Source organism: Erpetoichthys calabaricus, chromosome 12 (genome assembly GCF_900747795.2).
Source record: "Erpetoichthys calabaricus chromosome 12, fErpCal1.3, whole genome shotgun sequence".
Lineage (NCBI taxonomy): Eukaryota > Metazoa > Chordata > Cladistia > Polypteriformes > Polypteridae > Erpetoichthys > Erpetoichthys calabaricus.
In genome coordinates, this window is record NC_041405.2 from 144,164,798 (window position 1) to 144,192,726 (window position 27,929).

General features: G+C 38.2%; 1 protein-coding gene across 1 annotated transcript in view; it reads right to left on the reverse strand.

The window, feature by feature from the left end:
* Window positions 1–15,632, reverse strand: part of LOC114661572 (one cut domain family member 2-like) — a 119,048-nt gene extending 103,416 nt beyond the window's left edge. The window contains exon 1 of the mRNA XM_028814704.2: window positions 14,183–15,632. Coding sequence (XP_028670537.1) covers window positions 14,183–15,221 — 1,039 coding nt within the window. The 5' untranslated portion in view covers window positions 15,222–15,632. The remainder of the gene's footprint in view (window positions 1–14,182) is intronic.
* Window positions 15,633–27,929: the final 12,297 nt, after the last annotated feature.

Genomic DNA, 27,929 nt, shown 5'->3' on the forward strand with positions numbered 1-27,929 from the left:
ATAGAACCCGAACAGACCTTAATAAATAAAAGTTCTTTCTGAGACCTTAATGTGGACTTTTTTGGGGGGGAAACAACATGGCATCGCTCTGAAGAGCCGCTATGGTTGCCTTTAATTTTAAGAGCGAGATGACCGCATTTCGAAGCGGTGTAAGAATATATTGTAATTTGGAAATGTCTTCAATCCTTTCATTTTCCCTTTCATACGTACAATGTTGTTCGTCCTTATGTGCATTATCAAACAGCTTGTTTCAGTTTAGGGGCTCACTTTGCAGCACAGACCGCAAAGCACGAAGCAACCGAGGACCAGCAGGTCATTTGCAGGCCTCGGCAATGACAGCCTGTCCATCTATAAATTCTTTGGCCGCTTCATTCTAGACAGGCTAAGGCAGGCATACCCGCTCTCGTCTACCCTGAAATTCGTATTTAAAATGAAAAGGTATAAATGATGTTTCTTACTTTACTTTACAGAATATCATTTAGTTGTGAAAATCTCTCCGACTCTTCTTCTTTGACGTATTTAAGAGGGACGTTTTCTGTTCAAAAGTAAATCTGCAACAGACTGGAAGTGTCCACCGCTAAAAATTAATAGCGACAATCAACTTTGTGAGATCAGATTGCAAGTAACACCAGTTCGTTCCACTTGACAATAAAACATTTTATTGTGCGTGTTTGTGCGCGTGCGTGTGCGCGTCTGTTTGCCCTGCGATGCACTGGCGCTCTGTTCCTCCCTTGCACCTTATGCTTTCCTGGATAGGCGTCAGCCTCCTGAACACCCTACTCAGAAAAAGCTAATTTAGAAACTGGATGGATGGACATTTTAGACAATTATTCAAATATTTTCACCCATTTAGCAGTTTAGCTCCACTGAGAAACAGATAACATCCTCGTAGCACCCATCGAGTTGCACCTGGAAACACGGGATCAGTAGACGCTTGACAACGCGACCTTAAAATGTCCATTGCAGCTCTTTAGCTGTATACCACAGGGATATTTAGATGATTTTCAACAGACATTTTTTTTTCTCACCAAGGATGCCTTTGAGTTATAACTTTATTGGGCCGGACTGACGGGCCTTGCTGATACATTTCGGTATTAGTTAACAAGACACAAATCAGATCCGTCTATCCAACTCTTTCCAACACCACATTCTGGAATTCTTGGACTGCTCTGAACGTTCAAGAGAAACGTATGTTCGCTTTACTGTGTGTTTTTTCCCAAAATTACGTAAACATTTATCAGATATAATTCCCTGCGACATTTCGTCGGTAACATTTTACTATGAAGTGTAATGAATAAGCAAAAAAAAAAATCAGGTAAGACCACTGATGCGTTTGCAGAACATAGGGAGATCAAATAACTGTTGAATCGAGAGGTCGCCTGTCAGCACGCCGCAGACAAACTGCATTTAAAAAGACTGTTTATTGCTAAAGCGAACCACTCTGATTTACCTATTTTGAGGCCCGCAAAAATTCATCATTGTCAATTAAGTGCCGCTTCTTTAAAAATTGATACTGAGTGTGGGCGCGCGCGCTGGTGCACGCGCGTTTTCTTATACAGTATTTAAAAAGAGAGAGACAGCCCCGTGCTGTAATTAAAGATATTTAAGAAATAATAAACTGCATTCTGGTGCGTAAATTAACTAGAGTGGACCGTGTTTTGTGGGAAATGGGGACAATGACGTCATTCGGCGTCCCCCAAAACCCTTTATTGATTGCTTGTCATTAGAATTTTACGAAGGTTTTGCAAGTCAAATCTAACATTTGTGTCAGAAAACCTGAATCAGCAGATTGTACTAGAGATCCTAAGAAACATGTCCCTGAAACGCAAGCAGGTACGGTCTATAAAATAAAGACTCATCGACCGATTCTGGGATCAACAAAGATAAATGGGCGATGCCGTAACGATTGTCAATTAAGCAGATTTATAAGGTGTTTTTTAGATGAAATGCAAGACTGTGTCTTATAATGTGTGGAAAACGAAAAGCATTGCAACGATGAAAGAAAAAATACACGTTATCAGTAATAATAGACTTGCGATTGATATCTAAAGAATTACATTTGATCATTTTTGTTTTTACGGTCTGGATAAAATAAAAATTCCGTGGCTTCCATGAAATTGATAATAGATAGCGTATGGTGGAAAACTATCTAAGTAACTTGATTGGGCAAAACAATGCTAAGTAAATAAATTATATGAACCCCGCGAATTCTTTCTTTCAGCTCAAAATATCGTCAGGGCACACAATCAGTCATATTGTGTACGTCACCCTCTTAACACCCACACGCATCTCCTTTCCTAGGTGTGAGGATGGTATTAAAGAGACAGTGGTTGGCATTGCCCCTGGAGATTATTCTTCATCAGGACCAGTCAATCGAGAGAAGGGGTCATCAGACTGCAGGACTGAATTCTGACAGAATAGAAGCTCATATGGAATAAAACTGTGTGTGCTTGTGGGTGTTTCTCTTGGCAACAAGTCATGAATTGGAGTTTCATTTGTCTTTAAAATTGAAGCGCTAAGTCTACTTGCTTCACCTGCCCTCGCCTTCTATCTGAGAAAATGCCCTTTTCTGCGTGTTTGTGAAAACGCTGCGGTGTGTCTGTTTGTGCTTTGGGGGAAGGGTTGAGTTGCACAGCCAAGATTGAGTAAGGTGGGAAATCAATAAAGATTCTGCTGAAGCCAGATAAGCTCTTCTGAAGCACCATGCAGTAGCAGCACCATTGCCTCTCACCCTACGCATGGCACCTCCTCGATCTCTGCAAAGTGACCGCTACGTGAGCGCACACTTTGCCCGAGTGACCCACGTCTTTTGTGGAGCATTTCTGGGTAACCAGAGGCGGTATGTTACATGATTCATGCACCGTGCTTTCTGGCTAACTACCCATCTGCGGATCAATTATTAAAGCTGCTATTGATCTGTTCCGTGTACTGTACCTTCTTACCTCGCCGTGATCGCGCTAATCCTGAGAACAGTCGCACCTCTGGCAACTCCTACAGTTCACATCTGGCAGGAGATCAAAAACGTGTGGCAACTGCTGAGCTGCGCAGGCCCGGATTTCGAAGTCCTTCTGAACCGGAGCCCTGAGCCCAGAAGACTCTGCTAAATTGTCCAAAAAAAAGAAGAAAGAGGTCGTTCATGTTCATTTGACATATGCACGGCCCATATGGACTGTCCTTTACCCTCTGTTTCTTTCTTATTCTTCCTAATAGTAAAACAATATGCATACACTCATGTTTGCATGGTTTTCTCTCAAGTTGTTCAGGTGTGTGGCTGAGTGTATAAGAGCAACGTACGAACAGCTTGGGAAAGACGCCATATAATTGAAGTTAATCGTTATTGTTGTTGCTATTTAAATGCAGTTAATTCTGAAATGCGCTTCATCCAATTCGTGGTTGCGTTGAGGCGAAGGCTGTCCAAGCAGTCCCTGGCGGAGGAAAGGATAGCGACAGTCCATCGTCTGACGCACTAACGCACACAGCCGTTCTCACGCAGAGCCAGTCTGGAAAAGTGACGTTACTTTACCTGCATGGCTTTGGGAACGAGAAATAAAAAACAGAGTACACTCTTAAAAATACTGGCACTTGAATCACACTTTACTGAAGTCGTATAGTTCCTCGTAGAACCCTTGCTTGACTGGTTCTTTCGGCTTTGAAAAGGTTCCTATAATACGTGGGCAAAACCGAAATCTTTAATATATAGTAGGCTACTGTACAGATCAAGAAAAACTGAATTTAACCTATTTATTGTCTTTTTAAAATCATAAACCTATAGATATTTCAGAAATCTCTCATCTACATGGTTATTTATGGAGCCTGATCTCCACAGATAAAGGTTCTTTCTTGAAACTTCATGTGGATTGTTCTTAAGGGAACCTTAAATATTGTCCCTGTGCCGTTGCCCTAAAAAAACACCACGGCACAGGTATTTCTAAAAGTGCATTGAAGAAAAACCCAGGAGACATGGGGAGAACATGTGAGCTCCACACAGCCAACCTAGGAGCACTAGATGCAAACCCCGGATGCTGGATTAACGAAACAACAGTGCTAACCACAGTGAACTCTTAAAACAGAAAAATTTCAAAGAGATTCTTCAGAGCGATATCAATGGAGATCATTTTTGGTTCACAAGAAAACCATCTACGTGAAGATTCTGCAGCTGTATTTAGATCAGTAACAGACTCCATAACCGATGATAACAGATTGATCTCAATGGGTTCTTTATTGTAAAGGACTCTCGATGCGTACAATAGTACAGGATCAGTCCAGGTTCTCGCGATATGTTAACATTCTGCTAGGAGGCCTAATAGACATTAAGGGTTTTTATTTTGTCCACATATTAGGAACCGTTTCAAAGCCAAAAAGAACCAAAGGAACCCTTTGTTAACCAGTGGCTCATGTGATTAACCACACAACACAGTAAAATGCCATTTAAGAATCGTTATTTTTAAGTGTGTGTGGCTCCTTGCCAACGATTATTTTTGTTGTTATACTACTACTACTACAACTACTACAATAATAATAATAATAATAATACCAACAACTACGACAAAAACATCAACAATAACAACAATAATAATAATGATAATAACAATAATAATAGACGTCTCGGCTTGCGTTACTATTACGGCGACCACAAGTTTCAATTAAGCGGATAATGAATGAATGAATGAATGAATGCGCCTGTGTATGAATTTATACATTTGGTCAACTTCTGGGTGGTAAGTCGCGCGTTGTGCTAAGCAGATAGATTTAAATGTCACAAACCCCAACATCCTTAGCCCAATTCTCAATATTGTGCTTAGTCAATACCGTACATCAATCAGCGATATCTACACGCACAGACCCTATACACGGTACAGTTAACCCTTTCGCAACAGGCATCCCGCACTCCCATGTTCACATCTGTCCGCTCCAATTCTGGTCTGCTACTGCCTAGTTGTATTGATTGGTGCTTTTTTTTTCTGAAAAATGAAACGATCAATCAGCAACACCGACTGAATATTATAGCACCACAGCGACTAAAATATTTATAACATCAATTTCAAACAAAAAGCCAGCGCTGGTGAATAGTTCTAGTCTTTAAATCACCATGAGTGGTTCAGAAAAAGGATGGATGGAGGTTTGCCGACTCTCGCGCGTGTAACCTGGAGGTAAGCAATGGAGATGACGGACACAGCTGCACTGCCTCCCATTGCCCGAAGAGGGCTGTAATCCATGGGACATAGGCAATCAAGGCGACTTCACCTAGTCTCTGCTTGATATTGATCTTCTATTTACTGAACCAAACTAATTCACGACGACTGAGGTCTGTGCAGAAGCTCGAACAGCAAAACGCGTGTGCACGCGTGCGCGCGCTTGTGGCCGTGCAGATGTTACCCAGCGTCTGAACAAGTGTGTGTGTGTGTGTGCGTGTGTGTGTGTGCCGGCAAACGTGAGCCCGAGCTTGTGTGTGTGTGTCTCAGAAAAACGCGAAAGCACAAATTTATCGAAACGTTTTTTTACAGAAAGCAATACACTTTACTATTCAGGCCGTGTGTCGGGTGAATCTGAACTGAATTTCAAATCAGTGTCTGCAGATGTCAGCGCAGCTTATATTGAAAAATGCTGCTGGTGATTGAGGAACCTCGGTGCATTTATAATGACTTCAAAAAGTGACAACGTAATATTCTGAATTGAAACTTCATTCTTCTTTTCATGACAGAGGCATGATGTGATGGACTGAACTTCAAAATCCCCCACTGTGAGTGGGGTGTGGATATGTGGTATTATGGACTGACATTTCGTTCCAACTCCCTGCTCCTGGTATCAGAAAAAAGGCAGGCTCAGGAATGAAATTATATTTCAACAAACCTGATATTCTGATTATATGATAGATAGATAGATAGATAGATAGATAGATAGATAGATAGATAGATAGATAGATAGATAGATAGATAGATAGATAGATAGATAGATAGATAGATAGGATGTCATTAGCTCAACAAAGTCCGCGCTAATTTTGTTCGAATACCCCCCCCCCCCCCCTCCACCCAACCCCCAACTGCTCGCCCTCTCTCTCTTTCTCTCTCTCACTCACTCTCTCTATCCATCCTCATAAAAATGAAAGCTGTTCAATTTGCACGCCTTTCTCCCGATGATCGATTCTTTATCAGATTTGAGCACAGGCGCACTCTCTTCTGCCTTTGGAATCCTCCGAGTTTTTTTTTTTCAGGCAAGGTTGTCTTACGTAGAATAGCTCAATCTGGAGAATTTAAAAAAATAACGCAAAAAAGCAGAAACGCAATCTAATTTACATTTCCTCACGACTGCTCAAAGAAAGGGAAGTAAGAAACAAATTCAAATGAAAATAATAATCGTCTTATGCTAACGCGATTGCTGGCTTATTAGACGCTTCATCTGCCTTAAGCTAATTACAAATGGTATAGGAGAGACAAGCGCAGGCGGACCTATTTATAAAGACGTGTGTGACTGGCCGTCCACCACCACCCCCCCAACTACCCCCCCCCCAACCCCCCCCCCTTTTCATCACCCCACCTCAACCCAGTGCAGCTGCCCCGGGGAGGGAGTCGGAAAAATTGATAGATGCAGTGGGTTATCTGTATCGATCGGTTCTTTACTGACCCGACCAAATACATTGAGATGGAGTGTTCAATTCAACACAAATGCAGGGACGAATGATTTTTTTAATGCAGTCTTTAAATGGCAGAGCTTTGTCCGAGCATGCTCGCGTCTCAAAACGGTACCGCACGTTGGGATTCTATAGTCCGGCGCGTTGCGTCTTATTTGAAAAAGGAAGCGAGTGAGCTATTTTGGGAATTCTTGTAGCTTTTAATTTATGGCGCATAACCCTCCTCCCTCTGTTCGATAATATTGCTGAATCAGGTGTATCGTCTAATGAATGATGAGAGGAAAGGACTGACTGCTGAATCTGCAGGCGAACAGCTGAACAGGACACTGTTTGTGTGACTCTCACAAAACAAAGATGGCAGAAAATGCAAAACACATTTAAAAAAAAAACTGTCCCTTATGTTTAGCTTGTATGAAATGGTGTTCTGGCATACAGTCAATGCCAGGCAGCTTACACCCCTATATCCTTAAATGTATTGCTCCCTTAGTGGCACTTTTTTGGTGTTGTGTGGTTCATTTGTGTGACCCCATTACTTAACAATGAGACATTTCATTCTGTGAAGACCACTTTGCATATAAATTGCTTCTTTGGGCATTGTCCTAATATGTGGACAAAACAGAAATCTATAATGTATAGTAGGCTACCTATAGATACGTACAGATGAAGAAAACCTGAACCTAGCTTGTGTCACCCACTTTTACATCATCTATTCAGGATTCCTTATGGAAGTTTTGTAAATGAAATGTTCTAGAAGTGTCATAAATGGCTCTTTAAAACCAAAAATAGTTCCCCTATGGCATCGTTCTGTAGAGTGACTTTGGCATCTTTAGTTTTAAGAGTGTATATCCCATACAATGCATGTCACCAATTATTACGCAGTTTTGATCTTTGCCTTCCATCTGATGGTAGTATCAAAGTACCTCCACGGGATTGCTGGAAATAGCAAGTACATTTTATGACATGACTAACAGTATATTCATACTTTATTATCTGTATCTCTAACACTGTTAAATACGTCTCTAATGTGACCAAATTAGAACAGATGAAAGTTAACAAAATGGAAATTTTTGCAATGGAATATTGTCGAGTCATCAATGCATAATCACAATCATTAATTGATACACCTACTGATCAATATCGGAACCATGCCTCAACAATATTAAAACTCAGGTTCCAGATTTGTCATTTGTCTTTGTTATAAATACATGCATTCATGCAATAATCCACATTAATTGATGATACTTGATTTATTTTTTCATTTAGATCATTTTTGTCTGTTCTAATCTAGTCACATTAGAGATATACATAAGAGTGTTTCAATAAAACCAAGTACTTCCCATATCTTGTTTGTAGGCTATGCCAGGAGACTTTCTAGATGGGCTACAAAAGGTAATGTATTGGTTGGTATGCTATGCTTTGATTATGGTAGACTTCGTCATGGATTTTAGAAATTGCCAATTAGCTGAAGTTCAGCATAAGACATTTGAAAAATGAGAGGTGACCATTTTGTCCATCAAGCTTCTTTGTTTAGAAAATACCACCTAAGCTTTCCCAATATCAAATAGAGATCTTCTTAAAGGTTGTCTAGGTTTTTGCTTTAACTACATGTATTTAACTATAGTATTTTTCTTTCAGATTTCCATTATGTGAAGAAACGCTTCCTGGCTCCAGACCAATAACATCTTTCCTTAACTTCCAGTTAAAGTTAAAGAGGCCCATTGGCAGAGATAAGAAATTTATATATATTTCACAGAAAATGTCCACTAAAATGATAATCACCTCCAATACTATATTAACTACCTGACAGCTTCACATCTTTCTAATATTATGGGTCTACCATTATGCCATTTTTAACCTTGCTTTGCTTTCCAGTGTCAGCTAATTAATTAAACATATATTCACTATCACCTAATCCCTTAGGCATTTAAACATTACATTTATGGTCTATTGTTCTACTACTTGACCATGGTGTTGGGGTTTCATGGTGGTTCAGTGGTTGGTGCTGGTGCCTCACCACAATTGCACCACAACTGAGGCCTAGTTGCACTTGTGGAGTCTATGCATTCTCCCCTTGTGGTTCTTCAGAATGATTCTATAAGGGAACCATCAAGGGTCCCTAAAGAACATTCATTTATTTAGATCTGTAACAGTTTTCATAAATAATCATGAATAGATGGTAAAGGTTTTGTGAAATCCCAACAGGTTCATGATTCTAAAAGGAATCCTGCTGCGTACAATAACATAGGCTAAGTTCAGGGAATCTTGATTTGTTAAAATCCTGGTAGATTGTCTACTATACAGTACACATTTCTATTTTGTCTACATATTAGGAACCTTTTCAAAGCTCCAAAGAACCAATTTCATATGCAATGAACTCATTACAGCATGAAGCAGTTCTTTATCAACAAGGAACCACATGACCCAGGAAAGTGCCATTGTGGAACCATTATTTTTAAGAGTGGTCATTTTCTGAGATCTTCTGGAACAGCAAGGAGAGCACGTTCAGGGTTCTGAGTAAGAGTTTCTTGTGACAGTCTAGTACCATGTCCAGTGTTGATTCCTGGCCTCGGATCCTCTCAGCTCTTTGGGAATCCTGACTTGGATTAAGCGAATTCAAGAAATTTGGAGATGAATAAAGTGCGTTTTTTAGAATTATTTCATTCCACATACTAGCTTGATCAGTGAATATTAGTAGATTCTGCCATTATACAATAGAATCAGCACAATCGCAAGGCATCAATAATCCGTCACAGCGACCTAGTGCCGAAACCTGAACGTGTTTAGACAGCAGTAAGATCGTTTATAATTACAGATAAGAGCGTTTTAAGCGGCTTGATTGGAGGAGGGCGTACTTTTAAACAACAGTTTACACGGCTGTCAAGAACTGAACGCTTTTTAAACCCCCTGCCCAGTCCTAAAGAGTCCCTGCTCTCCAAACCTGCACACTTAATGAATTCGTCCGTCACAGTTGATCGATACTTCTTCACCACATGTCGCACTCTTATTTTTTCCCTGCCGGTGGCCAGGGTTTGCGGTGCAGCAAGACTCCGCCAGGCGTTCCTTTCAACCTGAGTTCAGTTTGTATGTTTTGTTTGATATCCAGGCGTTGCAATTTATAAATTATCTGAAGAAAGCAAAAAGATCGATTTCTGTGACTGTGATGAATTCGAAATAGTAATTCGAATTTATTGATTTCAGTAGCTGGAAGAGTGCTTTAGACCCCCGGCCCACCCCACCCCCCAAGACCCACGTGTGCCTTCCAGATAATTGCAAATTTAAATGCAATAAGTGAAATGTACTTCAGCTATCTGCATACCATATTCATTTGTCTTGTTGTCAAAGCCGTTTCGCACTGGTGCAGATCGGAGGTCCTCCATGAAAATACACAGCAGAACGCTTTTCTATTGACGACAATGAGTTTACAATCTGTCGTTTTAATTGTTTTAAATACGTCGCAAGCGGACCTTGTCTTCATAATGGTAAAGGATGTAGGTTTTATGGCACGCCGTACTCTAATAAAGGCGATACACACCACGGTTCAACACTTATTACAAAACGTGAAGACAATAAAGGAGAAACAGGGAGCCATCACTTTCTTTTTTATGACCCAGACATGGCGGCGTGTGTGTCGGTTGGATCTTTCTGAAAAGAAACGTTGAAAGATCACCACAACAGTAGGTTGATCTGAAACCTATAGGGGTATCCATCAGTCAAAGTTCAATCCATATAGCGACTTTCACAGATCGCAACATCACGAGGAACTTTACAGGTCACTCGAGATTTCAGAACTATCACCTTCCGCGCTCCAAATAACGATTTGAAAATCATTTCTAAAGAGAGATGCCTATGAGAACCCTAAGAGATACCTTGCTCTACTAGTTGCCTTCTTTATGGGAAATAATCTCAGTACGGAAGTTGTGTTTTGGATGGAATGAGTGACTGTTTGTCACAGTTTAGACTCCTTTACTAGCAAATGAGCCGACGTCATGAATGGCGCTGCAAGGGCCGTTTGTGAGAGCCTCAAAATGTGAGCGTGGAAAAAAACCTTGACCTTGGTGAATATCAAATATGTTCAAATAGTGTTAGTTCTGTATATGTCTTAACATATGTTAGTCCGATATTTTAAATAGGACTGACGAGATTTGTTGGGCTGAATCGTCTGTTCTCGTCCAGATTGTTTTTATATAGAACATGATATATATTTTATAATAGCATATCGTATATGTATATGCATATGAGAACTATAGCAACACTTAACTTACAGTCTAAGGAGATCAGAAATAAGCTCCATGTGTGTTTATATATATATATATATATATATATATATATATATATATATATATATATATATATATATATACACACACACACACACACACACATACACTCACACACACAAGGTTTCTATGTACAGACACACTTATTTTAGGATAGGATTATACCAAGAAAAGGTTATTCCATTCTTTTTGAAAACTCTTGCCGTTTAAAAATTAGTGTATGATATAAGAGTGTTTTCTTTTTCTTTTTTTTTTCTGTTTTTTAACATTTTACAACTCTCTTTTCTTGCGGCCCAAGGTCTCCGGTAAGTTTTTTTTATCGGTTGGTGTACAAGAAATAAAAGACTGTTGCTCAATTAGGTTTAACAACAGAGGTACTTAAAGAGACAATTGTGAGAGTGTTTAAATCTTTATTTACCAGAACCCTGTAAAGGCTCTGCAACAATTTGCATTCCATTAAGTGCTTTTCAATAGAGCATCGACTGGAACTAAAAAATGCCACTATACCGGAGTAATTGAAGACGCCCTGAAATGTTAGATATTGAAATATACCGTCTCAGCTCGTGGCCAGTTTGCTACTGGATACGGAGTGAGTGTATTTTTATATTACTGCTTCTCATGGGAACCTTGAGGCCCTGGTGTGATTTTTTTTTAATGAAGTAAACACTCGATTTAGCCACAGAGCATATTTCATACTACAGTTGAAACAGAAATTTAAATGGCGGCGGAAAACTTCCGTCAGATTACAACGTGTTTGTATAATACTGCTAATTTATTGTGATCATTGAAAGCACGTCACGTTTGATGAGGGCAAACTGTGCGTGGTATGTTCCAATCAAAGGCGATAAATCGAGATATGTATAGATACAGTTCAGTTCATTGTACACAACTTATATGCTGTTGAATCTCCATCTAACTGATAATGGCTATTAAAGGTTTTTGTAACCCAGGTTTTGTTCGCAGCTCTTTACTTATGATGGCCATTTTCGTCATCTTGTCCTGTCACAATTCTTCCCAGACAGCCCCTCAGACTGATGTTTTCTCCATTATGTTCTCTTTTGTAAGTCGCATTGGATAAAAGCATCTTCTAAGCAAATACATGTTAATGTAAGACTCCTGTTGAGAATGACAGTTTAATAAATTAATAAGCTCCCTTTTTAAATTTTGTAACCTGTTTTTTTATGCTGACCTCAAAGGAGATGCCACCTGTTTTAAATATAGTAACTCACCTACACACGCTGGCTATTTCAACTCAACGAGGATGACATTTGACATTAAGGAGGTAATGATTTTGTCAAGCTGAACACTATTTTTTTTTCACTCATGAAGGGCAATGTGTCTGAAGCTGAAAAGCTTCAACTCTGTTTACAGGAGAGAGACGCAGGCTTTGTGTTTTGAAGCAGGTCTACTTTGAGACCATTTAATGACCTAACAGCTGTCAAAGTTTAGGACGCTTAACAAAACTCTGCTACTCTTTGTACAAAGAATTGTTAGTACACAATGGAGACTAACGTGTTGCATTCATTTTAAACAGACATTCTTAAGCAGACCTGCTGTCATCAGAGCACTGCACATTTTAATAAGCACAACATTAAAGAAATGTGACAGCAGGAAATATTTATGTACAGTTGTGTGTTGCTGTTTGAGTTAACAGAGAAAATATATATTAAATGAAAAAGAACAATACAATTAAAAAAAAAAAAAAAACTAAACATCAGAAAAAACACACACACACACAAACAAGAAGATCTCCAGAGACGGCTGTGCCGAGGAGCAGTGTTTTTAGATATGAATCGATCATCGATCAGCGTGCCATTTTCAAAATGAACGCTGGGAACTGCACTATCGATCCCCGAGAGGTCACTTCATCCTGACCCATTCAGAGGCCGCCAAAGCGGGTTCAGTATATTTGCTCCCGGGTGATATTGGAGCTCGTTAGCGGCCTGAAGAGCTGAGGCAATATTGGAAACACAAATATGACCTTTAGAGCCGAATGCCTTCAACGCGTCATATTGGAATCCTCATCTCTAGTGTGAAATGGCTATCTATGACATATATATATATATATATATATATATATATATATATATATATATATATATATATAGCTCGTTTATTCCAATTGGTATTTGTCTGATAAGCAAGTATGATGATATATAAACTGTAAATCTAAATACACTCACACCACTATTGTTATATCTACACACACATACATCTTAGCCGCTTAGCAGGTACTTTTCTTTAAAAGAGACAAATAGAAATTGGAATAAACGTCTAAAACATTTAGCAAATATGTTTAATTCTGCATATTCAGTCCCAAAAATGTCCAGAGATCAAATACTTTTCGTTTATTTAACTAAACGTATTCTTTACAATAATCTGAAAAATATTGACTTGTCAGTTTACCTTTCTATGAGCAGAGTGATATAACGTTGTTTATAGGCCTATGAGGATTCTTACAATATTTAATAAATTAATATCTCCTTGCTATATGAAATAATGCTTTTTTCTTTATATCACCAATTAATTTTAAATGAAAGCAATACATACATTTCAACACATCTCTCTGTTATATAGTGCCTTTCATATCTTTCTATCTCTTATATAATGCCTTTCATGTCTATCTATCTATCTATCTATCTATCTATCTATCTATCTATCTATCTATCTATCTATCTATCTATCTATCTAATCACTATACCCACAAAAGCTAAAACGCTAAACTTTGTCAGGACATGTCCATCTTAAATGAGTTTTGTCCACCATTCCGACTTTCCCATGAAAGAAAGGAAGTGCGTTTTTTTAGGCCCGTAAAACCCGGGAGATATTTCCTTATTTCACACATCGAGTTGTACACATTTGTAAAGACCTCGAACACTTGGTCCTATACTTTTGTACTGTAGAGATTCTAAAGAAAAAAAAATTGAACAGCCAGAACATTTCTTTACATCCACCGTACATTGTTTTTTGTTTTTCCCAGTTTCATGTTACCAATAAATGCTAATTAGTCCGGAATATATGTAACAATTATTTTTACGTTTTTATCTAATGAAACGGGACTGTCTGTTTTTCACTGGTGTGTGCACTTTTGATATGCAAACAAACTGAAAAGCAGCTGTCGACTCGGCTTTTGTTGTCCAAACAAATCCCCAAACAGAATGTAAACTTTATGTTTCACCTTCACAACAAATACAAAAATAGCCTAAGCACTAAAGGCGCTATATAATATGTATCGATTTCCAGATTGATTAATTGATTGTATTTCAGTCACACTTACCCGCCAGTCTTAGCGCAGACATCCTCTGAAACTCGGGCTCCTGCAGCCATTTCCACATCCTCCGGAAGGTCTCCCGCCCGGACTTCAGTTTACTCCACGGCTTAGGGTTCCGCAAGAGGTCCGAGAGTGTTCCTTGGGATCTGCACAAGATCCGCTGTGCGAAGATGGCTTGCGGGATGCTGTATCGTTTTAGTTCCGCTGTGATCCGCTGCGCAACCTCTTTGGTGTTAATTTCTTCCACCTGTCCCGAGCCGCCTCCCTGGGAGCCTCCCGCGGCTGCCTGTCGATCTCTCTCGGAGAGCAAAGAGCTGTTGGACTGCGAGTGATGATGTCCGTGTGGATGCATGCCGTTTAGCGTGGGCATCATGCCGGCTCCAGGGCCCCCCAGACCCCTCGCCAGATGCTCCTCTCCACGGGACAGCATGGAGGCGTGCGAGTCGAAACCGGCGGGTGAAAGCATTTTGTCATTGGACAGGTGTCCACCAGGCCCATAGGCTCCGAGGGTCTGCTGAGAGTTGTGCAAAGAGCCCAGGCCGTTGGACAGGGGCGACAGCGACTGACCCATGCTGGGCATGTCCTTTGGGTAGTGGCTGTAAAGGTTTCCCATAGACGCCAAGCTTCGATCGTCTCTCATGAGGGTAAAGCTGCCGCTGACGCTTCCGGCGGTGAGCCGCTGGTGTGCGTGGTGGTGGTGATGGTGCGTGTGGTGATGGAACTTGTCCGACACGGTTGTAATCGGGGGCAGGTGCTGCAGAGGGGTTAGCGTCGTATAGGTGCTGCTTAGGCTCATCCCAGACGGAGAGTCGCACGACATGCTCATGGCGGGGTGCAGGGGCCCGGACAGGGTGTGCTCCGTTCGGTAATCGCCGGCCCCCTCAAGGATCGAGGCCATGCTGGAGACCATTGCGGGCCGACTGGGTGGCACCAGGTTCCGGTGCGACGCAGCCGCCTGCCTGCCGTGAGAAGTGCTCATCAGGTCCCCAGGCTGCGAGTGGGTCACGCTGTGCAGGTTCCCAAGATTGTCCATTGTAAGTTCCATTGCTGAAAGATTTTTATTGTTTTTGTTGATTGCTGCTCTCACCTCTCTCTCTCCCTCTCTCCCTCTCCCTCTCTTTTTCTCACCCTCTCACTCTTTCCCCGACAGATAATTTTCCAACGATTTCAAAGCTCAGCCATTGATTTCTATTACCCTCAGCAGTGAATCCAGCATGATTCGGAGATGTTTTCGGTCTGCCTTTTCTGTGACTATCCTGTCATGCACCACACGGCAGTAGCACGGATCTGTGTGTGTGTGTATGTGTGTGTGTGTGTGTGTGTGCGTGAGCGTGTGTGCGCGCGCGCGCACGTGTGTGCTCGTTATTTGCTCTAAGACGTGCGCCTCTTGTGATGTGCTCTACACTTCTGTCTCTGAATGCGTGTTGCTCTTTGTGCGTGTGTGTGTGTGTATCTTCTAGTCTTGAAGCCTGGTGATTGCATTGAGACAAATGCAGCCTCCAGTCTCACAGCCTTCTGACGTCAGCCCTTACTCGGCTCATCAATGCACTTATATCGCACATTAAGACTGCTGTGGCTGGCTGCAAGGTGTAAGGAATCAAACAAAACAAGAAAAATAATAACTAAAGCAAAATTTCGAAATGGATAAAAAAAAACACCATCACAGAACGTCTGCAAAAAGATTCTCATTGTACTATGTATCTTTCGCGTAGACAATCGCTGCCTACTCTTAGTCATTCCAACCAATGTTATCTGTGTTTAAGGTAAATATTTCAACTGGCTTCGGATTTATCATCAGAATTATTAACTTGACGGATAACAACTGCCCTATTATGTCTACAAAGAGGCTGATACAGGACGATACGCTTCGGCGCCAGCAGAGGCAAACCTATATGTAAAGCAAACACGCGTATCGGAGCAAATACTGAGCAAGTAATCGCATTTAATAACTGATCAATGAGCAATCGGTAGAGACAAAGCAAAAAAAAAAAAACAAAAAAAAAAACATACTGGAAGATGCGGTGCAAATCGCCTATTTTTATATACGTTTTTGGTAAGGATGTCATGCTGTGAGTTAAATACATACTGTACAATAACACATAAGTCACTAGGAACTTTCGGTAGCTTTTGACGTGGAAAATGTTGTTACCTTCCTGTTTGCACCTTTTAAATTTAGCTTTTATTGATATGATGGACTATGTTCACAAACCTACTGTTGAGGTATTTGAAAAAAAGTTTTATTAATTACGGCTAGATTTGTTATTCTGATTTCGAAATTGAGCAACTTTTTAGTTAATGAAAAATTCTATATATTTTATAATATTCTTCTGTTGTATTTACAGTAGTATATAGTCTTACGCCTATAGTCAATTACCTTGAGACTTGCTTAAAAGAAATGTTTCAGCACATCACCGTTTATTGCAGTCTTCCGTCCATCCATCCCACCCATCCATGTGCACTTATTCCACATTTAAGGATCGCGGAGGCCGCGGCCTGTCTAGGCAGCACAGAACACAAGGCAGGAACCAACTCTAAAAAAGGAGCCAATCTCAGTGTATATTTGTAAAATTACTTATTATGAATTATGTTTATTTTTGTAGAATGGTGTTAATTCGAGTTACAGGAACGAAGCAGAACAACTTTTAATAACTCATTAAATACATTAACATGTCTTAAGAGAATTTGTATTAAACACATAAAGTTTTACTTGACTTGCAGCTTATTATTATGGAATAACTTAACCCTTTACCAGTGATTTAATAACTTCTGTCCATCCATCCATCCCCCAAGTCAATTTAGTACATCTTATTATTTCGGAAAACTGAAGCAATAGGGGGAATCAGGGAGCCAATAGGACAGCCTTACATTCATACATTGATGATTTGTATGTTACTTTGGATAGACATAAGAGTTACAGGTTTTTGAATTAAACCTTTATTTACTTCACCAAGGGGCATTTGCTTCTCAGTTAAAAGGATTTGATATCTTGGCTAAACACCAATGGATATTTAAAATAGTTTAGGCGCCTCAGGTGATAAATACTTCTGTCCCTCTTCACTAAAATCAATGGGTTCTAATACTGTATGGCCTCTGACACTGTCTTACATAGCTGAGTCATTGAAATCATGAGCACAGCGGCAAGTTCAATGCACTTCAAAGCAGAAGAATGGCCAATCCGATTTTTCCTCAAAAAAGTAGTAAATAGAAAGAAAGAAAGAAAGAAAGAAAGAAAGAAAGAAAGAAAGAAAGAAAGAAAGAAAGAAAGAGAAAGAAAAGCTCGTTGTTGTCTTTGGCCTTTGTGAACTGAAATTTCATAAAAAGGTGGAATTCACCAACAACAGTGATTCCTACAAAATGCGTCTTTTCCTGACGCGAATCTCTCTGTTGCATATTTTAAATGCATTTATTAATTTGTTTCTTGAAGGCCTAGTCTATATAAAACTGCAAAGACTTTTCGTTTAAACACATTTTTAAAATAAATAATATGTTTAAGTACCAAAAAGTTAAGTTAGTGTTCAGAATATGTCAATGAAAACTCCTAGTCAGTTTAAAAAATACTTCTTGGTAATTACAAGGATTTTCAAACTGACAGTTTCAGTGAAGAATTGCGAGTACTTACAATAGAATATAGATAGATAGATAGATAGATAGATAGATAGATAGATAGATAGATAGATAGATAGATAGATAGATAGATAGATAGATAGATAGATAGATAGATAGATGAAACTTCTTTTCGTAATGTAATTGTAAGTATTTAAATTGTATAAGAAAAAAATTCGGAAAGCATTTAGAATGTTGTTATTGTTTACCGTTGAATATCTTATTAAATAATCAACACTGCCGACTATCTCAGATGAAAGAGGAGTTTTTTACTTTTTCTTTTTGTACCAGTAAATAATGTATGCCGGTATGCAATAAATACACCGTTTAGTAAATGCTTTTTCGTGGATGCCAGCGACCATTTTCCTTTTATCCAAATATAACATGACATTTAAAAGTTTCACAACCCAAATATCAAGAGCACCCATGCAGACGTACGTGAGGTTATCTTTCTTTCAGAAGTAAAAATAAATAAATTACCCGACATTATATGTTTCAATAAGAAATATTTGAGAAAAAAAAACTTTCAGTATCACCACATGAAAAGCATGAGTTATTAAAATATTCTAAGACTGTTTGGCAACAAAGTACTATTAGGTCTAATAATGTAGTAATGCAATCAGCACTGTGAAACTGAAATATTAGTTACAACAGACGGTATGAATTTAACACCACAGTTATCATAAGATTAAAAATAGATCTTTAAACAAAAATACTAACGGTATTAATGGGAAAGTTTTAAGTTAAATATTTTAAGGTTTCAAAGTTTTTTTTTATTATTGATTTTTTTTTTTTTTGTATTTAAAAATGTGGACGCTTACATTTGTTTGAAAATGTAACAGAGCTAATATGCAATTTGCCATAACTGATCATTTTACCCAAACATTTCTACATAACATTAGTAAATTATATTAGTTATATATCTACACATTTTCCCGGTTATCCACTTTCAAGACGTAGCACATATCGGTATTTGCAATATTACTGAGAGAGGTAATTTAAAAAATAAGGATATAAATACAGACCGAAAGCGTAAGGAAAAGAACAAACCCAGTTTAATCTTAAACAACTCCAATCACATTGTAAAAATGTACGAAGTGAAGATAGATAGATAGATAGATAGATAGATAGATAGATAGATAGATAGATAGATAGATAGATAGATAGATAGATAGATAGATAGATAGATAGATAGATTAAAAAGCTGTCACATTAGTCCTTTACAGTGATGCCATTTGGGACCCATTTTTGATTCCCAAAAGAAGCATGCACATGAAGGATCCAAAGAGAACTTTTGTCTATTTAGATCTTTAAGAAGCTTCATAAATAATCATTAATATACTATGTATGGGAAAAGATTTGTGAAATACCAATGTCTTTTCTATTTTAAAAGGACTCTTGCTGTCTTCAATAACACAGATTAAGTTCAGGTTTTGTTGGTCTGTTCGTATGGTAGCCTACAATGCATTGGAAATATCTGTTTTGTACACACATTATGAACTTTTTTAAAACCCAAAGAACCAATTCAATATGTACAGAATTCTTAGCAGATAAAATGTTTGTTTTAGTTTTTCTACAAAGAAACACACAACACATTAATGTGCCTTCACCAAACCAATATTTTTAAAGAAGATACTGTAGATAGATAGATAGATAGATAGATAGATAGATAGATAGATAGATAGATAGATAGATAGATAGATAGATAGATAGATAGATAGATGATTTCGAAGTCCCCTGAGGTTAAACTAATGGCGCAGCTTAAAATGAACATAAAATTAAGATACCAGGTTGAGGGTGTAAACAACTGGTGACAACACTTGTACGACATCTGATCGCAGAGGTTCACTGCAGTCGGGTGAAAGGTGATTGATCGGGATTTTGCAAGCGTCTGCGTCAAAGACACTTCTATTGAGGCAGCCGAGATTTTTGGCTCAAGGTGTTTATCTACCGCCTCATTGCAAAGTGGCAGAGGATAATATTTATTTTAAGTAGTTTGCTAATAGTTATACATTTGCAAACGCTTGGTGACCACGGGTTTTATTTTTAAAGTTTCTTTAGACTCTCGCCGCCATGAAGTGACGAGTGTTAGGCTGGAGGATTGGAGCTGTGGTAAAGGGATTGCGTTTGACACTTTTGCTTGCCTGGGTTGTGGTAGACCACAGAACAACGGAACGGGTCAAACTTTAACAAACGTTCATCTCCACTTCGTTGAGTGAACGCCTCAGGCATTCAAAGTCAAATAAGTCAACATACTTAATTGGCACCTCAGCCGATATACAAGATCTTCCGCCTATTTCTTTTCTTTTTGATTGATGAAGTCCGTAATATTTTAACAAAACTGGCCAGTTCAAACGAAACGTGACACAATTTAAGAGTTTAAGAATGCAATACCGTGAAGTGAATTTTTGTCTTTGAAAAAATGGGTCCAATCGTATGTAATTTTCTGCAGTAATAAAACTCGCACTATCAGAGAAGAATTCAAATTATTGTAGGCTGGTAATCTATCAGGAAGAAAAAACTTGCGAATATGAATCATGATTAGAGAAGGTTTTATTGTTGTTGTTGTTTATCTTCAATCAGAAATATTCTCTTTTTTGCTATCGAGTAAAATGTATTTGTGCTAAGAAGCCTCCAGTGAGTCCCCGCTCTTGTTTTGACAGACAGCCTTCAGCCAATCGTAGTTTAGGAATCGATGCCTTCCTTCACGCGTTCGGAGGATGTATGACAGAACTCTAGAAGGTGAGACTATACGTTTCGGCGATGCGTAATGTAATTAAAGTTTATAACGTTATCGATTAACCTTAATCCAGCTTTTACTCTAACAGGTTTTGAACAGCAAGCATTACAAACAAACACTAGTCGTATGTTATATTAAAGTGTATTGAAATAAGCAATATTTTATTCAAAGTGGTAAAGGCTTTGGACTTCAAACCATGAGATTGCGGCTTCAAATCCCACTTCTGAAACTGAATGACCCTGTGCAAGTCAATTCATCTTCCTGTGCTCAAAAAACAAAAGAAACGTATCCAATGATGTAAGTTGCCTTAAATAAATGTGTCATACAAATAAGTAAATAATAACGTGTACAAGTTAGGAATGCTTGAAAATATTGATTTTTAAAACAACTGTCAGATTGTAGGCTGTCAAAACTGAAGAAGAGGGTGGATCGAAAGGAGTTGCAAACGATATGAGGCGAATATGATCAAACTTTTGAAGATGAATTTGTTTCATTTTGAGATCTGTGAAACAGAAGAGCAGTGTTTTACCATTTGTGTTTGTAAAAATAGCGCCGGGATTGCACACGCGCAGTAGTGGGTTACGTAATTGTGAACCTATGACCCGAGTGATTAAACTGCATAGATTCTGGGTATCTTTCCCCTTTAATGTATAACCTGGAGAGATTTAGACATTAAGATATATATTCTAACTTGTTTAATACTTTCATTAAGTTGTCATAGTTGTCAGAATGCATCATGATCCATCAATCAGATGTCTATTTTTTATTTCGTTTTAAACTAAACTTCCGAGTGTCTGAGACGATTGCTAATTAAATTAACTGCACCGTTCATTTAAGCAAAAATCTGTAAAAAGAGCCAAAACTTCTCATGAAGATTTTTTAGAAATACAATTATAATCAAACTTCCAGGATTCGAAGTTTATGAGAAAGGCTCGTCCAGAAGTGCTGAGGACACGCGCACACTTCAGCTTTTTTTCGGAGACATCTTTAATTTAATATGAAAGTAATTCGTAAGCGTGCAGTTGTTGTTTTGAGTAAGTTAGACCAAGTCAATTGCAGATAAAAGTCTCGACAAAGCCTATCGTTAAGCCCCCACGATATTTTCGTTTTTGGAGGAGACCCGGCTCTGGTGCCACTAACTCGGTGCGTCTGTGGGTGACACCTGCTCCACAAAGCCTTGAAAGCAGCTCTCCTCTGGTGCTCAGCGGCAGTGCACTTGCAGGGCTCGCATTCAGCTATCGATCCCTGCACGAACACGGTCTGTGGAGCCGCAGCGATCGGGATCGCCAATAGAGTGCTTCACATTAGCTGTCAACTTGATGGGCGTGTGGACGCGGCAACACGGCAACCAGTGCTGTTTTCGACTCCAAGGTTTGAGAAAATGGATGTCTGGATTGGATCGTCCATAATCAATGTTAAGTTAAAAGCTATACGCTACGTTCTCGTGATCAGAAGTTTTCAACACATTATTTTTTGAAAAAAAAAAAAAAAATCCGTTCATTATTTTGAAGCCAACCCATATTGTGTCGCGTTAAAGTTTAAATTTGTTTTGTTCAAAAATGTAAAAGACGATAAGGTATCCTTTAAACGTCACACCTTTGGCATTGTTTTTAATTAGCTTCTTCTAGAATAAAGTAACGGCACACTAAATTCAATTAGTTTGTTTCAGAATACGACTTAAACAAATGTTTATTTCTCAGGCAACCCAGTCCCTCATTAATTTGCATGTCAATAGACTACTCGAAAAACTGGGGCTCAGTAAAGCGTGCATTGTTAAAAATAAAGGTGGCGAAGTGGCTCTTCAGAGCGATGCCATAGGGAGAACCACTTTTTGATGTTCTGAAGAACCAGTCACATCAAGGTTCTTGAAAGAACTTAATGTATTTAGATCTCCAACAGACTCCATTAATAACCATATAGATAACGGATTTCTGAGGGTTCCTAATTTTTAAAGGACTCTTGTTGCATAGAATAACACAGGCGAAGTTCAGGTTTTCTTGATCTGCTCGTGTTCTGCCTGCTAGACGTTAAAGATTTCTGTTTTGTACACATATACTAGGAACCTTTTCAAACCCTAAAGAATTAAGAATTTAAGGAAAATAAACGTCTTTGTCAAGCAGTGGTTCCAAAGTTCAATTTTAGCCCCACTATTAAGAATGTATGTGTGGCTCCTGCGTCTTACAGGATCTCCGTTCGCAGTAGGTTCCTGCTTTCCTTCCATTCCTGCCGGGATAGGTTCATCCTCCCGGAGACTATACAATTGGAAACATGGGGTCGCAGAAAATAGATGACTGGACATTCTTTCATAATAGTCGTTGATTGGATTCATAACAAATTACTCAAGAAGGAAAAATGTAAAAACAATAAATGTAAAGAGCTTCTGTTTTTGTGCAGAGCAGGTTTCTTATATTTTCATCCAGTAACAACAGACGAGTCAGCAACGAGAATGCGACAATTCAGTATACGGTAGAGACTTACAGTATTTACCTTTCTGTTGTGTGTGTTTGAGTAATGTTAAAATAATCAGATAAAGAAAAGGTAGAGACGAATTTAACAGTAATAATCAACAATAACGACACTATCTTGTCTTAAAGCATTAACCAGTCGCGAAATCAGCCCGTCAGTGAATTTCAAGAAGCTAACTCTTTCACTCACTCACTCACTCACTCACTCACTCACTCACTCACTCACTCACTCACTCACTCACTCACTCACTCACTCACTCAAAAAGTAAATATTTCACAACAGGAATGTCATTGCAGTCTAAGCTTTTGACTACATATTGCACTGCATGCATAATTTGTACGTGACAGATACATTTGACTTAATCTGAATATTTGCACCATTGGACTCCCTCCCTACTTCTATTTTATTGGAATACAGTGTCCAAAGAGATTAAAAGCACCAAATCGACTTGCTATTTTAATAGCATCGCTTCCGTGAAAAGAAACACGACAGAGAAACATTTAATCCAAAAACTGTAATGAGTTGCGCTAGGCACACTTCTAGGCACGTAGGCCTACAATTAAAATTAATTAAACTTAAGTCATCAGGCAACTTGGTTGCCGTTTTTTTTCCTTTGGATTTATTAACAAGAAAAGATGAAATGTCTCTCGCCGCAGACGTGTATTAAATATTAAAGCTGTCAATATGAATACTGGCTGAAAGGATCGGCATACATTTATTTTGCATTAACAACAGCTATGAAGCGCAGGCAAATAAAACCCGAGCTATTGATTGTCAGTAATCCTCACACCTTCATACAGAAACACACGCGCACACACACTGGGCTAATCCAGCCGGCCAGCCTGCCAGCCTCTGCAGAGAAGCCGAGAGCTCGAGGGCGAGTGCAGTGATCGGAGCCCAATGTCTGCCAGGGTGGCAAAGAGAAGAGCCGTCTGTCGGAACCTCACAAAAATGTGGATTGTAGGAATACAGATGTATCCTAAGAGTTGTCGTCCTTGGGCCGAATTATAAAGCTATGAACGCTTTTCTCTACCCTTTTTTTGTGAAAAGAAACTCTTTATTTTTAATGAAACGTATCTGTGGATAGACAGGCCGACCTAATGATAATGTAAACCTGCCCTCCAGTATTTTCACATTCGCTTTCAGCCTTCCACTGACTTTGAATATTTCTTCTCATGGCTTGTAAGGTTATCAATGACTGAATACAATTCCAGTACTTTATTAAGATAATTTTGTGTTTGCATAAGATTTACAAAAAAAAAAAAGAGAGAGAAAGAAATTATCTTAACATTTCTTTTGACATTTTTCTTTCCAGGAAAATTCTTTACTTGTAAACATTTAGCCATCCCAGAACTTTCGTGTTGGCCTCGTGTTTCAGCCTGCCTTTCACCAGCACGTCCATCCTCGCTCGGGTAACCACGAACACAGTTTAGAAATGTACACAAGGCCGGTATGTTTGTCAGTGTAGTGGTGCACAGAATCATACAGGCGCACAATGAAACAACTTGGTTTAATTAGTTGAAAAGTACCGGAAGGCGGTACTCTTTTTTTTCCAATGGTTTTCAGAGAAATCAATGAAATACCATTATCCGCGGGAAATCCTCCATGTGTAGGATCCGCAGCTGTCTTCACGCGGCCTGAGGCTATATTTCTCCATACGTCCAACTTATAGGCAGAATTGTGAAAAAAAAAAGTTTAAAATTGCGATATATCTTTATTAGAGAATTATATGTGTCTAGAAGTCCCGAAAAAAACACTAAACTATCCCTAAAATGAAACCCCTACACATAAAGGACATCAAATGAATCGAGCCAAACCAACCTGATGCAGGCAAGCATTGCACCCGAGCCGAGCCAAGCCGCATCGGGAGCTTTTAGAGGAGCTTTGCTTACTCTTCTCTCGACAGCTGTATTCTATCGATTCACATCTATCCGTTCGCTTCAGCAGGTCCCTTTTCTGGGCTTTGAATCGACATCCCTGTGTTATTCAAAGAAAGCCATCTGTTTCTGTCTTCAAAAGACTGACAAGCCAAACGGAATGCAACCATACCAAAATGGACCGAAACGTCCACGGTACATTCCCTCCATTTCTGAGACTACACCTTGGAGTCGACCCTGAGGCTCGTTTATTTAGTAAAGTAAACTCTTTTGTATACACAACGATGTCTGTTTTAAAACATCTTTCATTATAATGCAATTTCAATTAATGAATGTATTATTTTTATTATTATTATTATTATTAAGAAAATCAAAGAAGATATATAAGCCCAATAGAAACAAACTTATTGTAGAGAAATAAATATAGTAGTACAGTGTTACTGTTGTAACGTTATGGGTCTTATATTTGATACAGAATGTACCAAATATAACATCCATACGTTACAGTACTAATACTTGCATATAACACAAATGCACTTTATAATTTTTTTTTTTTTTTTTGTGAATGGCTGAACATGTGTGTTGTACTGTAGTCTTTTCTACACTTGTCAAGTGTTTGGTGTCTTTTAAGTTCAGTCATGCTTCTTTTACAGACGTGTATTTATTAGTTGGACAATGCTATTATGCACGATTTCTATTCAAATTTCTAAGTTGTTTGATTCATTAAAAATAAAACTCTTCTTATATTTTAAATGGTTAAACGTGTAATCCATCCTGAATAGTCATTGTTTTAATTTGGCTTTATTTACATATTTAAACTTTGAGGGCGATGTAATTCCGGTTACTTTAACTGAGTTAGAAGTTCACACAGTGTTTGAACTGAAAAATATGTTAGAAGTTAAAAGTGAGAATGGCCTTTCCGTAAAGCGGAGTGTCCCGCAGAGTCCAATTCTACTTCTTCTGTATCTGATAGAGGACAATTAAAGGACGACTTCTCTTTGCCTAACAAGGTGAGCCGAATACTAAAATGTAAAAAAGAATCAAGTATTATTATTATTATTTTTATTTTTTTTTATTATTATTATTATTATAGCAGCAGTAGTAAAATAGGTAGTATATTCTGCTACTTTTATAAAACATGTACAGATTTAAATGACTATATGTATATACTAAATCAAGACGTAAGTTTATAAAGTTTATTTAACTATTGATATCTCAAAGGTCCCTGCACTTGGAGTGCAGTAAAAATGAGTTTCACCGCGTGCCATGCAATAGTTTTAAAGATGCGTTAATTTCGTTTTGCGCTCTCCGCTCCCGCCAACCTGATCAAAAGTGTTAAAAGCATTAAATATTCTCATCATGATATTTATTGGCCTCTTTGGATTCAGAATAAACAATTGATAGAATACAAAAAATAAATTGTGCCGCTCGCATAGTAATAAAAGTATTTGTAATATTATATTCCCTTTGACACGCTGGAAGTACAACTTCTGTTGTTATCTGATGTTGGTTTGTCTTACATTTACGTATTCGTTCACGCATTTACTAATTTAATCGATTTATTGATATATTGATCAAGCCATTGCGGCCAACTTCAGGGCTTAATTACACACATTCTCTGAATTACTTATTAAGGATTTATTATTTTAATTCTGACTATTTAGGTTGAAATGGAGGAATGAACTCGACTTCGCTTTTATTTTTTTAAGGGCTGCATTGTACAAAAAGATTTGTAACCTTTTGTGAATTCTTGTTAGGCATACCATACGATTTCAAAAAGTTATTCATGGAATCATAAAAACAGTACAGCATAATACAATAAAGCGCAATTAAGAACAACACGTTATAGAAATGGCGTGTCAGGATTTAATTAAATTTAATGAAAATCTTATTTATTTATCTGTTTATGTATGTATGTATGTATGTATGTATGTATGTATGTATGTATGTATGTATGTATGTATGTATGTATGTATGTATGTGTATGTTGATAGGCTTTTATTTAACTGCCAGACTGCAAAAACGTTTGAAAAATAGCAATAATAATTTTGCAAAGAAAAACTGTAAGAGTGTGTTTGTAAAGTGTTGAGCGACTGTTGATGTAATAAGTGATACAACTTCAAGAACTAATGCATTTATTAACTTATTTTATTTAAATATTGATCAAATTATCTGACATTCTTAAGAAAAGGAATTTGCTATTCATGTAAAATTTTATTTTAATGCTTGTAAAATGTGTATTTTTTAAAGCAGCTAGAGACTGACAATTTGGGACTTTCCTGTATCCTCATCACCTTAATAAATAATTTTGTAAAATAATATTAACACTCTTTAACTTGTATAAATGCAATCTTTAATTATATCAACCTGCAATGTTTAATCTATCCACTTAACAGATGTTTACAAAGACAAAGTGAACACAAATGTCAGGGTGTTTCTCATGGTCCATTCTTCAAAATAAAGGTGAAAAAGCGTTTTTTTTAGAGCAATGCTAAAGAGGAACCATTTTTGCTGGAGGTTCAGGTAAAGGTTCCACCTTTATTTTTTTTTTACATCACTAACAGATTTCAAAAATTACCAGGAAAAGATGACAACAGATTTGTAAAATACCAACGTGTTCCTAATTTTAAGTGGACTGCGGCTGCATAAGAAGTTCAGATTTTCTTGATCTGATCGTATCCTGTTAGATAGCCCTACTAAATGTTAAGTATTTCTGTTTTGTCCGTTTTTAAAGCCCAATGAACCAATTTAATATGCACAGAATCCTTTCCACAATGTTTTGTTTTTCAACCAATAGGGCTACGAGGAAAAACACAACCATGCAAAGTGCCATTTGAGAACCGTTATTTTTAAGAATGTATGCTAAAACCTCAGTTATGAACCATATTTTTAATGCAGCATAGTATTATAAGCACATAAGCTAAACAAGCAGGCACTAACATGGCCGCTTTCGGCATCCTTTAAACGTCTAGTTAACTCATTTTAGCTGGTATTATATTTTGTGTTCATATTTTTTTTCTATTACCACTCCGTATATTAAGCGCGGTTGGGATTATAAATGTTTAGT